The 15732-nt window shown below is 41.8% G+C and overlaps 1 protein-coding gene across 1 annotated transcript in view; it reads right to left on the minus strand.

Moving 5' to 3' along the window:
• The window catches only part of LOC135337542 (uncharacterized), a 127513-nt gene that overhangs the window by 16568 nt on the left and 95213 nt on the right, over window positions 1-15732 (minus strand). The window contains exon 3 of the mRNA XM_064533474.1: window positions 1-15732. This exon is cut by the window's left edge and continues 16568 nt beyond it; it is cut by the window's right edge and continues 92590 nt beyond it. Within this exon, the coding sequence (XP_064389544.1) occupies window positions 1-15732 (15732 nt within the window).

Here is a 15732-nt window from a genome sequence, read left to right on the forward strand (position 1 = left end):
GTCAGTATATCAGCGTCCAGACTCAGAGAGAACGAGGAAAGTGTTGGAGGGGAGTTGTCAACCAAGTATTCAGCAGCTTGTAAGGCATTATCAGATGGAATAGGAACAATGCTGTTGCGATCAAGAGACACATCCTGGAAAGCAAAACTGTCCACACTAATGAACGTGTTGGTCACATTCTTGGCGAAATCAAGTGCTTGGATGGAATTAAAGTCAGCACTGCTTAGTGAAAAGCTCACGATATGAGTGAAGGTATTTCCAGTGGATCCTCCTGTGAGTGTGTACAATGTTGTTGAGTTTACACTGCCTTGCAAGTGAATACCAGTTGGATTGATCTCATTCTCATCAACAGGTTCATCGAAAGTGAAGATTATAGTACCGTTATCAGCAACGAATGTAAAGTTCAAGAGAACAGGTGACAAGGTGTCTCTGATAAATTCCATGGCTATTAGTCCAGGTGCCTGACCCAACTCCTGAGGAATCACATTGTTAGGTGTACTTGCTTTATCAGTGATTAAGTCAGTTGTGAAAGTAATGTAACACGATCCTTGTGTCGCACACAGATTCAACCGCTGTTGAATAGCAATAAGGTCTTCGGTAGTGAAAATTATCTGGATCTGTGTGCCATCCATACTCGGTGTGTAACCACCTGTTAGGGTAAAATTGGAGAGCGGATCTTCGTACAGAGAAACAAACGTAAGCTGAGTAGCATCGAAACTAGCTGCAACAACTGTCTCCGAAAAGGTAACATTTATGTAGCCTCTACTTAGATCAATGGCAGTAAACTCAACAATGGATGGTGGTGAAGAGTCTTGTATGGTTACACCAGGTAATTCTTGAGTTAATTCAATTGGAATACCAATGCTGGGATTCTGACTTGCATCAAGGACAGATGCATCATTAATTGTCAAATAACATGCAGTTGGATTGCGACAGACTTCCAGCCTTGATATTTCATTGAAGTCAAAGTCTGACAGACTGATATCAACCACAGGTCCATGAGGTGTTATTGAGCTACTGGATGTGAGCGAATGTTGTAGTGCTGTGTTGTTGTTTGGTTCTGCATACAATGTCAGACCGTCAACCATTAGCGAGCTCACATTGACAGTTTCAGAGAAGTATAGGGTCAGAATTCTTGAATTCAAATCGAGTATAAACTGTACTAACTCAGGAGACCTGGTGTCATTGCCAAATGTAGATACTCTCAAAGCATCTGATGGTGGGACTGTAATAAGAGGAACACCATTAGTGTCAGCAATAGCATATGCTGCAATGGCTAGGTAACTGTCTTCCATAGTAGTGTACAAATCAGTGAATTGCTTCACTCTGTCCAAGTCTGCATTAGTGACTTCAATTTCAATTATGGTTCCAGGTGGAGACGTCGTACTACCAGCATTTAAGTTCACACTTGATGTTGGTTGGCGGTTTCTGTTCTGAAGAGTGATGCCAGTATAGTCTAGAGAAGCTGGATCAACTGATTCCGAGAAGTACAGAGTCAAAATTCTTGTTGTGAGCATGACATCAAATGATAGCAGTTCAGGCCTTGTTCGATCTTCCACATAGTTTGATACCCTACGAGCATTGGTGCCAGGAATTTCACCAGATGGATTGGAGGCAAAATCAAATACAGCACCGCTCTGTATTGAGAGGAAGGTGTCATTACTCGATGTTGCTAGGTTGAAGTCAGCCTTGATAATATCTTGATTGGATTGAGTGAGAAGAATATCAGTAACACTCTGATTCACACCGTACGATACACTGGCATTTCTCGATAGCATAATATAACTACTGCCAAGGATTGTGTCGTCTTGTATAGTGATGTAGTTAACAATCAGTGTCTCAAGGAGGACATTTTCGGTCCAGGTAAGAGACAGAATTCCAGTGTTTAGATCAAAATATAGTTCACTAATCTGTGGAGCCGTGAGGTCTACATCATAGTTGCGGACAATGGTGCCATTTACAATGGAAATTTCAACTATGGGCTGTCCAAAGTTGTCAAACACAGCACCACTTGAGATCGATAAGAAAGTAGATTGCTGAGATCTTAGGAATCCATTCACATTGATGATTGCTTCAAAGTCATCATCAAGCACTGCTATTTGAATGGTGTCATCTGCAATCTTTGTGACATTGCCTCCCGTTAGAGTTCGAACTGCATCTGAGGAAGACGCATCACGGACACCTTGGAAAGTGATACCAGTTACATCCAAAGAGGAAATGTTGATGCTCTCTGTGAACTGGATCCTCAGTAGAAGTGGTCTGCGAACATCATTAGTTAATGCAAGATCAAATCCCATCAATTCCGGACTGGTATCATCAGTTTCAAAGAAAGTTACTATCGTTGCGTTCTCAGGTGCAATTTCTTCCACTTCGTTGAGGTTGGTATCCATGATCAAGTCACTACTAAAGGAGATGTATGTCATCTGTAAATCTACTGCCAAGTCTGTGATGAGATTAATGGCATTCAAGTCTGTTCGAGATATATCAATCACAACTACAGCGCCATCAGGGGAGTCAGACAGGCTTCCTTCAGTTAGAGTGTAACGACTTGTACCAGGCTGTCCATTGAGGAGGGTTATAGCAGACGTGTTCAGAGTAAAGAGCAATACAGATTCGGAGAAAGAGAGTGTGAGCTCTCCGGTATTAATGTCAAGATTGAAAGAATCTAGAGATGGAGCTTGAGTATCTTGAACAACTGGTCTAGCTTGTCTGGCAGCTATAGGAGGTAGTGCTAGCACAGGATTACCACTAGTGTCAACAATAGTAGACATATCTACAGTGATGAATGAGTTACGAGAGCGGGTAAAGATATTTGGAAGCACTTTCAATGTGTCAATATCCAGTCTTGCCATTAAGAAAGTAATTTCAGTTCCATCTTCAGAAAGAAGTGTTCCATTTGTCAAATTGTATATTGTGGTAAAGTTGATGGGATGGTCAAAAACTGAAATACCACTAACATCCAGTGAAGTAGCACTTACAGTCTCGGTGAATGTGAGAGTTATGAGAGCAGTGTTCAAGTCGACATTAAATCCAGTCAGAGCTGGTGGTGTTGTATCGTTGGTGAAACCAGAGGCTGGGAATGCATTTATCTGACTGATTGCTTGTATCTCATTTCTGCTAGAATCTGATACTGCTCCTTGTTCAAAGTAAAGCCAAGTGTTGGAGAGCTCGGTAGCAAGGCTAAGCCTAGCTTTGATAGCATTTTGATCAGCATTGGTTAGCTGTAGTTTCACAACGACATCATGATCAGCAACTCCAATACTCTCTCCGAGTTCGGTGTCATTGATGGAAGCTGCTCCACCTGTGAGAGTGTATTCTGAAAACTCAGGGAGAAATGGATTCGTGACTCCATTGACTAGCGTGAAGAGAGATGAATTGAGAGAAGTGACGTTCACAGACTCAGAGAAAGTGAGAACGATCAGTCCTTCATTGAGATCAAAAGTGAAACTTCTCAATACGGGCTCAAGCATATCTTGTGGTCCCATTTGTACCATGAGTGGTGGACTTTGGAAGCAAGGGTTTCCTGCCATATCATCAATTGCACCTTCAGTGATTATGAGGAAGCTATCATTTAAATTCTTCAGTAGTTCAGTTCTCTCTTGGATGGAGCTGAAGTCTTCAAATGTGAGGAACAACTCAAAATTAACAGCTGTTATGTTGGGGAAGGTCTGACCTTCGCTCAGTGTGAACAACTGAGTTGCAGTAGTCAGACTATTTGAATTGAGCACAGTGATTCCACTTGGAACTAGAGATGTAACATTGACTGCTTCAGAGAAAAGCAGAGAAATAGACCCAGTTTCAGCATCGTATGACCATGCTACCAAGGTTGGCCTGGTTGTGTCTGGAGTATAATCGCAAGCTTGAATGAGTGAAAAAGTAGCAGGTAAGTTGCCAGTATCACGAATGACAAGGGCAGAGACACTGATATAGGTGTCAGAAAAGTTTGTAGCTAGCATATTCCTCATCTTTATTTCATTCAAATCGGATTCCACAATAGTGAAGTTGACATGGAAGCCATTACGACTTGGTGACATACTGCCATGAGTGAAGGTATACATATTCTCTGGCTGAGATGCAGCCAAGTCATCAGTTTCAAGTAGAGTTAGGGCATTAGACATGAATGATGAAGGATCGATAACATCATTAAATGTTAGTCTAATAAATCCAAGATCCATATCCAAGGAGAAGCAAATCAGCGATGGCTGGATCACGTCCTCTTCGTATACACCTACTCGAATGGCAATTGGTGAGCCTGTGTCATTTGTGGTTCCGATAACAGGGTTTCCAGAAGTGTCGGTCACTGCACCGTCAGATATTTCCAGATATGATGTCAATATATCATCAGCAATACCGGGTGTTCTCTTGAGCTCAGTGAGATCAAATTCTGAGATGCGAACAATCAAGGTACTGCCACTATCCACTGCAAGTGATTGGTTACCTCCAGTGAGAGTTGTATTGATACCATCGATAGACTGGGAGCGGATGATGAAGAGACTAGGAATATACGAGTTGACAGAGATTGGCTCTGAGAATCTCACTGTGAAGGAGTTAGACTGCAATGAGAGAAGAGTGAATTCTGTAACTCTTGGTAGAATGTTATCAGCGACATAGCTGCTAGCCACTCTTGCATTCATGCTGTCTATAGCAGGAAAAATGGGATTGAAGTAAACATCGGTGATCAAATCAGATGTGAAGACAAGCCATGAAGTATTCTGGCTAGTTGCTACCTGGAGATTCTCTTGCAGTTGAACAATATCGCGAGTACTGATGTTGTAATCAATCTGGGTGGAAAGTGTTGTTGTGATGAGGGTTGCTGTTTGGCTGAAGTCGAAGTTGACGAAAGTGGTTCTGTTGAAAGCATCTTGCAATGTAATGGTGTTGGGATCAAACCTGTTCGGGTCAACCACTTCATCAAAGGTGAAGGAGATGATGGTGGAGTTCATATCGAGACTGAACGAGGACAAATTGGGTGGAGTTTCATCAACTATTCTTTGGTTCACAAATTCAGCTTCACGGAATAAAGGAGAGTCGACGATCGGAATAACATCGTTTCCAAATATATCTTGAACAAACGACATATCAAATCTGATCCAGCAAGACTGATCCTGCTCACAGAGATTGTCCCTTTGTAGCTTGATGGCATTCAAATCATCAGTATCAATCTGGATTCTCACTGTTGGACCATCTATTGATAGCACAATAGCATTTGCATTGATAGGAAGAGTGTAGTCTCTTCTGGAAGTCTCATACCAGTCGGTCAAATTGAGAGATGTTGTAGTGACTGAGCTAGCTCTAACGCTCTCAGAGAATAGTATAGTGATTATTCCTTGGTTCAAGTCCATCTCTTCAAACTGCACCAATTCTGGTCGGACTTCATCAGGGGAGAAAACTGACACTTGTGCAGGTAGTGGAATGGTTATATTTAACCTGTTTCCAACAGTATCAATTGCAAGCTGATCAGTGATATTTATATAACAGTCTGCACCCATTACATCACTGCAAATAGGTAACACATTGAGGATGTTGACATCGGACTGTAACAGCTGAATTTCAACATTCTTGGTATTCGATAGTGGCTGCTCAACTGCATCTACACCAAATGTCACACTGGTATTGTCTGTGTGCAGCAGTATAAATTCAGAAACATTGAAGGTTGATATCTCAATTGGCTCGTCGAAGTATAGCGTTAGAATGTTGGAGCTGAGGTTTAGATCAAACCTGAGGAACTCAACAGGTGTTGTATCGGGAGTGTAGACACACACAGGCAGATCATTTACTTCCACATTCATGTTTGGATTTGGTTGTGCTGCATCAGTGATAGTCTGTCCTGTAGCAGAAAGGAATGTGGTGACATTACTAATAGCAAGGTTCTGAAGTTCTTTGATTCTGTCTGAGTCCACTACAGAGAGGGTTATCACCACTCTTGTGAAGCCTATTAGTTCTATAGCTCCAACGTTTGTCAATGTCACAGCAGTGCTATCATTGTTATGAACAGTTATCTGGGAGATATCCAAGGAGTCAAGATCGACAGTCTCACTAAAGGACAATACAAGAGTATTAGAGTCCATATCAAGATCGAAACAATAGAGAAGTGGTTGGTTGCGATCAGGACCTGGTGGGTGAGATATTAATCCACCCAGAGTTGGATTGTTGTATACATCAGCAAATGCTCCAAAAGGATAACTCAGCTCAGATTCATTGTTGGTGCCCAGGTATGGATCAAATTTGATGGCATTGAGATCATCTGCTTGCAATGGGATCGCAAACATTGACTTAGATAGACCAATCGGGGATGTCGTTCTGCTTAGCTTGTGTACAGTTGGACTGAAAGGAAGGTTGTCCCTAGAAGAACTGATGTTCAGTGAGAGAATGTCAAATGTGGCAGGATTGACTGCTTCTGAGAAGAATAAGTCGAGTATTCCAGTGTTCAGATCCAGCAAGAAGTCAACAAGTAGAGGAGCAGTTGTGTCGGCAATGTACAAACCAGAAACAGCAGCAGGTGTATTTTCAATTTCATTTCCAACTATATCTCTTACTCCACCGTAAGTGATATTAATGTAGGTGTTGTTTATTGAGGTGGCAAGTTGGAAATCAACGTCAATTCTCTCCTTGTCTGCTTCACTCAGGTAGATAACCTGGATATGATTATTGTAGAATCCAGTTTCGCTGTTGTTAAGTGTTAGTGATGCAGAGACATCAACGTCGAGGGAAGAGTTTTGTATGCTAATTGAGGTGATCGATAGTGTTGCTACATCAACAACTTCGTTGAATGTGAGCTCCAGTATGTTAGCGTTCAGGTCTAGGAGGAAAGATCTAAGAATAGGACCTGTAGCATCTGCCATGAATGATCGCACTGGCAAGGCTGATGTGTTTGAAATTGCAGACATGGTATTACCTGCTGCATCTCTAAGGAATTCAGGTGATGCAAAGAAGTATGTGTTTGCACTATTGGTTGCAAGGTTGGTGTTATTCTGGAGGGCAAAAAGATCCTCATCGGATAGTTGTACAGTCAATACATTCAGAGAACTAGAAAAATTTCCACCAGTAATTGTGACATACGATCCGCTGTCATCAGCCGTATTTCTGATCTGACCTTCACCACCAGTGAATGATAGATAATCAACATACTCTGTGAAATTGAAAGTGAGAATACCCATATTCATGTCAAGATCAAATCCAAGTAGGACGGGTTGGACTTCATCTTGTATGAATGGGAATACTGGACGAGCATTGAATGGAGATATTTGCATCGCTTCATTGCTAGCCATGTCATTGAATGACGAGGAATTGAGTGCAAGAAAAGTGTTTGCAGACGCAGAGCCAAGATCTGTGTACGATTTCAGGCTGTCGAGGTCAAATGCTGAGAGAATAATGGAAAATTCAGGATTATTGATTCCAATTGGCATTCCACCAGTCAGAGTGAATGAAGCAGATGCAGTAGATATATTTCTGCTGTTCTGCAATGTGATGCCTTGTGCATTGTAGCTCGACAAGCGAATTGTTTCTGAGAATGATAATGTGATTGTTCCTGTGTTCAGGTCAAGTCTAAAGCTTCTCAGTTCAGGCCCAGTGACATCGCGCAAGAAGTCTCGAGCCGGAAGAGCATTATTAACTGGAATTGGAGTTAATGAATTTGAAGCTGCATCTTCACCAAAAGCAGAGGTGGCTGAGAGATAAGTGGAAGATGGTAGAGTTGCAAGGCCTACGTCTCTCTTGATATTGTTCAAATCGTTTTCGCTGATCTCCAATATGAGGGTGCTAGTGTCTTGGGGTGATCTGGTTATTATCCCTCCCGTTAGAGTGTAGAAGCTAGAAGGATTGTTGATACTATTCTGGAGTGTAAGTCCGGACACATTTGTTGCATTAAGGTTTATCGAATCTGAGAAGACTAGCAAAAGCATGCCAGTGTTCATATTCAGCTCAAATGCTGTGAGGCTTGGAAGTGTCACATCTTCAATCACCATAGTTGCCTGGATACCTTGTCCATCTGTGACAGCAGTAACATCTTCTCCACGATAGTCATCAACTGCAAAGGCTGCTAATGTTATATATGTGTCATTGATATTTGTGCCTACACCAGACAGAGTCTTCAGATCGATCAGCTCAAGAGGGTTCATCACAATGACAATGGTGTATGAGTCGTATGTTTCAATGCTTACAGCACTGGATAACGTGTAGAAGATTGAGCCTAGAGCAGCATCTTGGAAGGTCACAGCTGTGATATCAAAGGTATTCACATTAACCACATCAGAGAAGGTAAGATTGAGTCCACCGTCGTTCAAGTCAATTGTAAAACCTAAGAATGTTATTGCACTAGTATCGGCAATCACTTCTGTTAAAACAGCTGTGAAGTCTGTGCGGTTGAATTCTATTCCGGCAACATCTGACACAAAGAAAGGTGAAATAGTAACGACGTTGTACGAGTTAATCTTCAGGATAGCAAGATCAGGCAGACTAAGGTTAAGTTGAACACAAACTGAGCATTCAGGATTCAACACTATGCCTCCAGTAAGTGTATGAGTCAATCCTGCGTTGGTACTGAATGTAAGCTGTGATACACTGACAGAGCGTTTGTCCACTGGCTCAGTAAAGCACACTGTAAAAACTCCAAGATTTTGATCTAGTTGGGTGTTGACAACCTCAGGAGGTGTCATATCGAGGAATATCATAACTGGCTCAATGTTGAGAGTAGGAGTACTCAAGAGTCCACTGGACCCAACGTGAGTTCCTGAAGCCAATGCTAGTGTAATGTTTGGTCCTAGGCATTTTAAGCAGTTGCATAGCTCTTGCGGCTCAGTTAGATCGTGGACAACAATAGATAAATCTGTTATTCTCGATACTTCAGAAGAATCGACAGTGTAGTTGCAGTACTGACCACCTGATGAGAAGGAAATTGTTCTATCATTTACCACAGTAGAAATAGCGGTGTTGAACTGCAGACTAAGAAGCTTCGTGTCTAGATTAAGCGTGAAATTTTCTAGCTGAGGTGGCGAGCTTTCTTCAGTGAAATCATTGACCCTAAGACTGACTGGTACATCCAACTCATTACCGCTAACATCATCTATGAGCGATGGGAAGAACTGTGCATAGCAAAGCCTTCTTGCAGTACAAATGCCTTCAGAGAGCAAAGCAATGTAGTCAACAGTTGATATATTGAGCACTGCTATGTAAGCTTGCTCTCCTTGGAATGCTCGACCAGCAGTCAGTGTATATATTTCTGAAGGAAGATCAATGTGGTTTCGTAGAGTAATAGCTTGTGGGTTGAGTGATGTAGCGTTGACAATGTCATCAAAAGTAAATGAGATTGTCCTGAGCTCTAGATTGATATCAAAGCTGATCAGACGAGGTCCGGTGAAATCATCCATGACTGGCAAGACTGGAAGTGCCATTGATACATTGATAGCAGCTGCATTCAAGCCTAAGATGTCGACAACAATTTCTTCCGTTGCTGTCAAGAAGCAGTCAGAGTTATTGATATTTGTGTTGACTGAACAAAAACCTGGTTGCTGTTTGATGAAAGCGACATCATCACTGGATAGGATCACTGTAACAAAAGCAGTACTGCTATCCAATGCATAGCTGTTAGATGACAGAGTGTATGCAATAGATGTGTTGTCAGTACTGTTTTGCAGCACAATGGCAGTGGGGTCAAAAGTAGATGTGTTTACGGTTTCGCTAAATTCTAGAGTGAGTGTATTTGAGCTCAAATCTAACTCTACATTCTGAATTACTGGTCTGTCAGCATCAACCTTGTACCCACAAGCTGGAAAGGCCATGAATGACCGTATTGGCTGTAGAGCATTACCACTAGTGTCTTCTATTAGTTGGGCTGTTGCAGAAAGATAGGTGTCGTTCACCGAAGTGAGCAAATCAGTTGTGCTTTTGATCACATTTAAGTCTGCAGTTGTAAGTCTCAGAATGATGGAATCTTCAAAAAGCTGAGTAGTTGAGCCTCCAGTTAGGGTGAAGAATTCTGTAGGTTCAACCTGCATATTCTGGAATGTAAGTTGACCAGGCTCAAATGTGGATTCCCTCACAGCTTCATTGAAAGTGAGTGTGAGTACTCCTGTACTCAAACACAGCGTGTAGCAGGAAAGTTCTGGCCTGGTAAAATCGGGTGTGAACTGGTTGACTTGTCTTGCATTATTTGCAGGTACAATTGTCGATGGAGTACCAGTAGGACCTCTTATATAGCCACTCCGAGCAGAGATCCAAGTTGTATCCCTACTAATAGCTACTTCACTGTCAAACTTGACTTGGTTGAGGTCGAATTGACTGAGTTGCAGTTCCACAACATTATCTCCTTGATTGGGTCTACTTGTGGTGTTTCCTGATGTAAGTGTGACACCTGGGATACTACTATCTCCCAATCTCTGAATTGTGATTCGATCAAATACAACAGAGGAACTGTCAGCTTGCTGGTCAAAAGTTAGAATCAACGTTCCTACGTTCAAATCAAGGTCAAATCGAATGAGACTCGGAGACAACAAATTCAATATCAGAGGACCCTGAGCCATTAATGCATCAGAATCAGGAATACCAACTCCAACATTGCCTTCGATATCACTGAATGCTCCACCACCAATTGTCAAAAAAGTGGTATTTTCTGACTCAATCAATGGCGGAAACAATCTTATACCTGAGAAGTCTTCATCAGTTGTATTGATGTACACAGTGGATGTGTTTTCAAGTAAAAAGCTTCCATTAGTGAGAGTGAATGTGAAAACACCAGGCCCATATACTTGTTCCGTCTGCAATGTGATGTTCAAAATATCAAGGGTGGCTATGTCTATACTTTCACTGAAGTGGAGCACCACAATCAGAGGTAGTCGCCCATCAATCATCATCAACTCAAATGAGTCAATTTGTGGAGGTGTTACATCAGCGGAGTATTGGGAGACTGACAGAGTGATTCCTATCACTGGGTTTCCAGAAGTATCCCTAATAGCACCTGTATTGATAGAGAGTGTAGTTGTGTCAGGTGACCGGGCCAGGAGCAAGTTTTCCTTGATGGCATTCAGGTTTGTAGAGCTAACTACAATGTCAATGATAAGACCGGGGGTGCTGTTTGTTGTTGCTTCGGTTAGCTGTACAAAGTTGCTTGAACTATTTGACTCAAGAATAGTGAAGTCTGTAATGTTCAGGGTGTCAGGATCCACAGGTTCTGAGAATGTGAGTGAAAGTGTGTCGGTGTTTAAGTTCAGACCAAACCTCTCTAGGATAGGCTGTGTAGCATCACTAGTGTATGATTCGACAGGTATGCATTCAGATTGGTTTCTCTCAACAACATTCAGCTGCACAGCATCAATAACGGTAAAGCTAGAAATTGAAACGCAGGTGGTGTTTGAATCAGATGCTAGCCCAGTGATTGATTTGATAGCATCACTGTCCACTTTGCTGAGATCAATGATTATTTGAGGTCCATCGTTAGATATTGTGGTACTTGTCTGAAGAATGTATGCTACATCCTCAGTTTTGTTGGATCCAGTCACCAGAGTTATAGCTGTGACATTGAGTTGTGAGGACAAAACAGTCTCAGAAAAGACCAGAGTTATAGTATCATTGTTGAGATCGATACTTGCTGCAATGAGTTCAGGCTGAGTACTATCCATTGTGTAGTTTCCGATTCGAAGTGCATCACCATTCAGAATAGGTGACAACAAATTGCCATGCACATCTCTCACTCCTCCTTGCTGAGCCACTATGTAAGTATCTGTAGGTGCAGTTGCAAGGGCAAATCTGGTCTTAAGATTGTTAAGATCATTGGAACTTAGTTGAACATCAATGATGTGGTCTCCCTCCAAATCTGAAGTGGTAGTCATTACAAAGCCATCTGTCAGCTGGTAAAGTTGGTTGTTAAGGTCAGTAACAAACCTATTGCTTTGGAAACCAAAAGCAGTCACATCCAATGATGAGGAATTAACTGTCTCAGAGAAGTAGATGGTAAGCACACCAGTGTTCAGGTCTAGATCAAAAGAAGTAATAACAGGTGTAACCATATCACTGTTGAACACTGATGTGTCAATGGCACTTGTTTCTGGAATTCCAAGGACTGGGTTACCATTGGTATCCTCAATGAAGCCGGAGGCAACAGAAAGGTAGGTATTGTTGCTTATTAGTGAGGTGGCTAGGTCACCCAATCTGTTGATCTCATTAAGGTCTTCACCAGAAAGCAATATGACTAGAGTCACATCATCTACTAGTCTGGGTATTCCACTAGTGAGAGCAAAAACAGTTGCATTCGTGTTGTTTGTCGATGGTTCATTCTGTAGTGAAATCAGAGTCAGATTGAGACTATCCAATGACACAAATTCAGAGAAGATAATGATTAGCTCTCCAGCATTCAAGTCAATGCCAAATCTAACAACTTCTGGAGATGTTGTATCAGGAGGAACTTCTGCAGCTGATATTGCATTTGTTCTTGTAACAGCATTTACTGTTGAGCTGAAGAGATCGCTGATAGCTTCAGGAGAAAGTAGGATGTATGTTGGTGTGCCATTCACAGCAAGGCTCTCTCTGGATTTGATGGCATTGAGGTCGATATCGGTAATATTAATAGTGATGACATAGTCACTTGGGCCAGAAGAAGAACCACCTGTGAGTGTGTAGGTAGTGTCTGGTGAAGTAGAACTGAGATTGCTAAGGAGAGTTATTCTTGATGGGTTGAGACTATTCACATCCACGACATCACTGAAGGTCAAAGTAAGTTCTCCTGTGTTAACGTCAAGAGTGAAATTCAGGAGTGACGGCCTCATTGTATCTTCCTGGATATTATTTAGTGGCAATGACATAGACTCAATTAGAGGCTCAGACATCAATCCAGACAAGTCTAGGACTGCTCCAGGCAACACAGTGATAAAGGTATTAGCTGCTGTTGTGCCTGCATTTGTAGCAAGTTTAATATCCCTCACATCAGCTGTATCAAGATTGAATATTACTGCAGTGTGGTCATTGGGTGCATACATCGATGCTCCCTGCAGCAAAGTGAAGTTATTAGGACCGTAGTGTAGAGTGAAAGCACTGAGATTGGCAGGCAGCTGTACTGGCTCAGTGAACTTAACAGTGAGTGTACCAAGATTTAAATCCAGTTCAGTAAAGGTTTCTATCTCTGGTAGTGTGGAGTCTGGAGTGAATTCTCGAACTGGAATTGGTTCAACAACTGCTGCTGATGCAATACCATTGCTGCCTGTAGCTAAGCTTGCAGTAATCAGTAAGAACGTTGAGCTAGCATTGACTCCAATGCAAGTGTCATATTCAGTGGTGAAGTCAAGGCAAGTCTCTTGAATACGATTAATAGCGTTCCTAGGAATATTGATAACCAAGAATTGCGATGAAGCAGTACTATTTACAGAGACATCATTTTCACCTCTTAATGTGTACGAGAAAGTGCTATTAAAATCTGAGGTGAAGGTAAGAGCAGCAGGCATAAATGAGACTGGATTCACAGGCTTAGAGAACTCAATTGTGACCTGGTTGTCATTGAAATTCACATCATAGGCTACAACAGTTGGAGGTGAATCATCTGGGATTACAACACCAGCATACTCTATAACAAAATCTAGATCATCAGGTGTGATTGGAACTATGGTATTTCCAGACGTATCTTCCACAAACTGCTCAGTGAATGTGATCCAACAAGATCCTTGACTTGTACACAGAACAAGTGAAGACCTGATAGTATTAAGGTCTGATACAGTAAGTTGGAAGTCTACAGCAGTTCCTATAATGGCTGATATCATACCACCATTCAGAGTGAAAGTCTGCTGCACAAGCACTGGTGTTTGGGAGTTTTGAAGAGTGACCTGATCAAAATTTATCATCATTGGGTTGATCGATTCAGTGAAGTTCAATCGTAAAATACCATTGTCCAAGTCAAGGAACTCGAAACGGATTAGTTGTGGCCTAACACTGTCACTAATGAAAGATTGTGTTGGTTGAACAATGCTATCATTGAATGTATTTCCAGCATTGTCACTAACTAGGCCAGGAGAGACACTTAGATAGCAGTCAGCATTTCCTGTACACAAATCAACGAGTGAGTCAAGTGTAAGTTCATCAACTCGAGTTCTTTCAATTGTGATAGAGTCGGGGGAGTTTTGGATTAGACTACCTCCTGTCAGAGTATAGTTGGTAGTAAAATTAACTGGTGCATTGATCAGTGTGATTAACTGTGGATTTAATGATGCTCTGGCCACAGGTTCATTGAAGAAAACTGTGATCGAATTGTTCACCAGGTTGTACTCAAAGTCTACTACGGACGGTGCGCTCTGGTCTGGGGTTAATTCAGAGGCTCTTAGAGCAGATGTATCAAAAACTGGGGTGGAGTTAAATCCACGCAGATCACGTACAGCACCAGCATCAATAGTAAGGAAGGTTGTATTTAGTGACGCTGCAAAGTTGGGATCTCTCTGCAGAATGAGTAAGTCCTCTGGAAGAAGGCCAAGCTCAAGCACTCGGACGTTCATTTGTTCGACTACGCCTCCAGAAAGTCTGAAAAACGTGGATGAATTTGACAACTGAGTTTGCAGTGTGACAGCTGTTGCGTCAAATGTGGATATATCAATAGTCTCAGAGAATGTGAGCAAAAGCTGATTGCTGTTAAAATCGAGATCAAACGCAGTGATAAATGGTCTTGAGAAATCTTCCAAGAGGGTGCTTGCCCTAAGCGACATCAAACCTGCTGGATTACTGTTTCCATACACGTCAGCAATAGCTCCAGCTAAAATAGAAACAAAGGTGTTATTCTCATCAGTTGCTAGCTGCATCATAATCTCAATTTCAGTTGCATCATTAGGGCCAAGTTGAATTACAAGTACTGGACTTGGATCAGATATGGCTACTGAATCAAGGAAGTCGACCATTTGCTGACTACTTGTTCGATTGATGTTACTCAGCAGCGACAATTTCCTAGCATCAAAGGTTGTTGGGTCAACTGTCTCTGAAAATGTGAGCAACAATTCACTTGAATTAAAGTTGAGAGAAAATGCTATAAGTTCAGGAGAGGTTGAGTCCTCCACAATGTTAGCAACCATGAGAATTTGAGAGGAAAGTGGATTGCCATACACATCATCAATTGCTCCATCTTGTACAAGCACATATGTGGAGTCATTCGTACCAAAACCTGGCATTGCTTTGAGGATATTCAGTTCTTCAGTACTCACCGCAACTTGGAGTGTGTAGTCATCAATCACAGTAATATCACTATTGATCAATGGTAGCATGAAAGAAGCCATCGATGGGTTTCTACTGTCAATAATAGATATAAGACTGACGTTGGGAGATGCTGGATCAATTTTTTCATCAAACTCGATGGTGAATGTTTGATTCGATAGATCTAAGTTGAAATCGATAAGAACGGGACCTGCTACATCTTCTACAAAATCAGTGGAAGGCAAAGAGTTTTCAGGAGTTATTTCGATAATTGAGTTGTTGCTGTAATCTCGAATTAAGGAGGACTGAATGGAAATGAAGGTGGTAGATAGATTTAGAGCGAGTGCTCCAGAGGCTTTGATGAATCGAGCATCCTCGAGAGAAAGTCGCAAATCAATAACCTGAGGAGAAATAAACACAGCTGTTCCACCTGTCAGTTGTCGAGAGATACCTCCTTCAGTAGCATTTCTAATGCTGTGTACAGTTATTTGTGTAGGATCTAGAGTGTCAATGTTGACTGCTTCTGTAAAGGACAGAGTAATGGTATCTCGGTCCAGAGCAAAAATGAAGTCACTGAGAGAG

This window comes from Halichondria panicea, chromosome 6 (genome assembly GCF_963675165.1).
Source record: "Halichondria panicea chromosome 6, odHalPani1.1, whole genome shotgun sequence".
Taxonomy (NCBI): domain Eukaryota; kingdom Metazoa; phylum Porifera; class Demospongiae; order Suberitida; family Halichondriidae; genus Halichondria; species Halichondria panicea.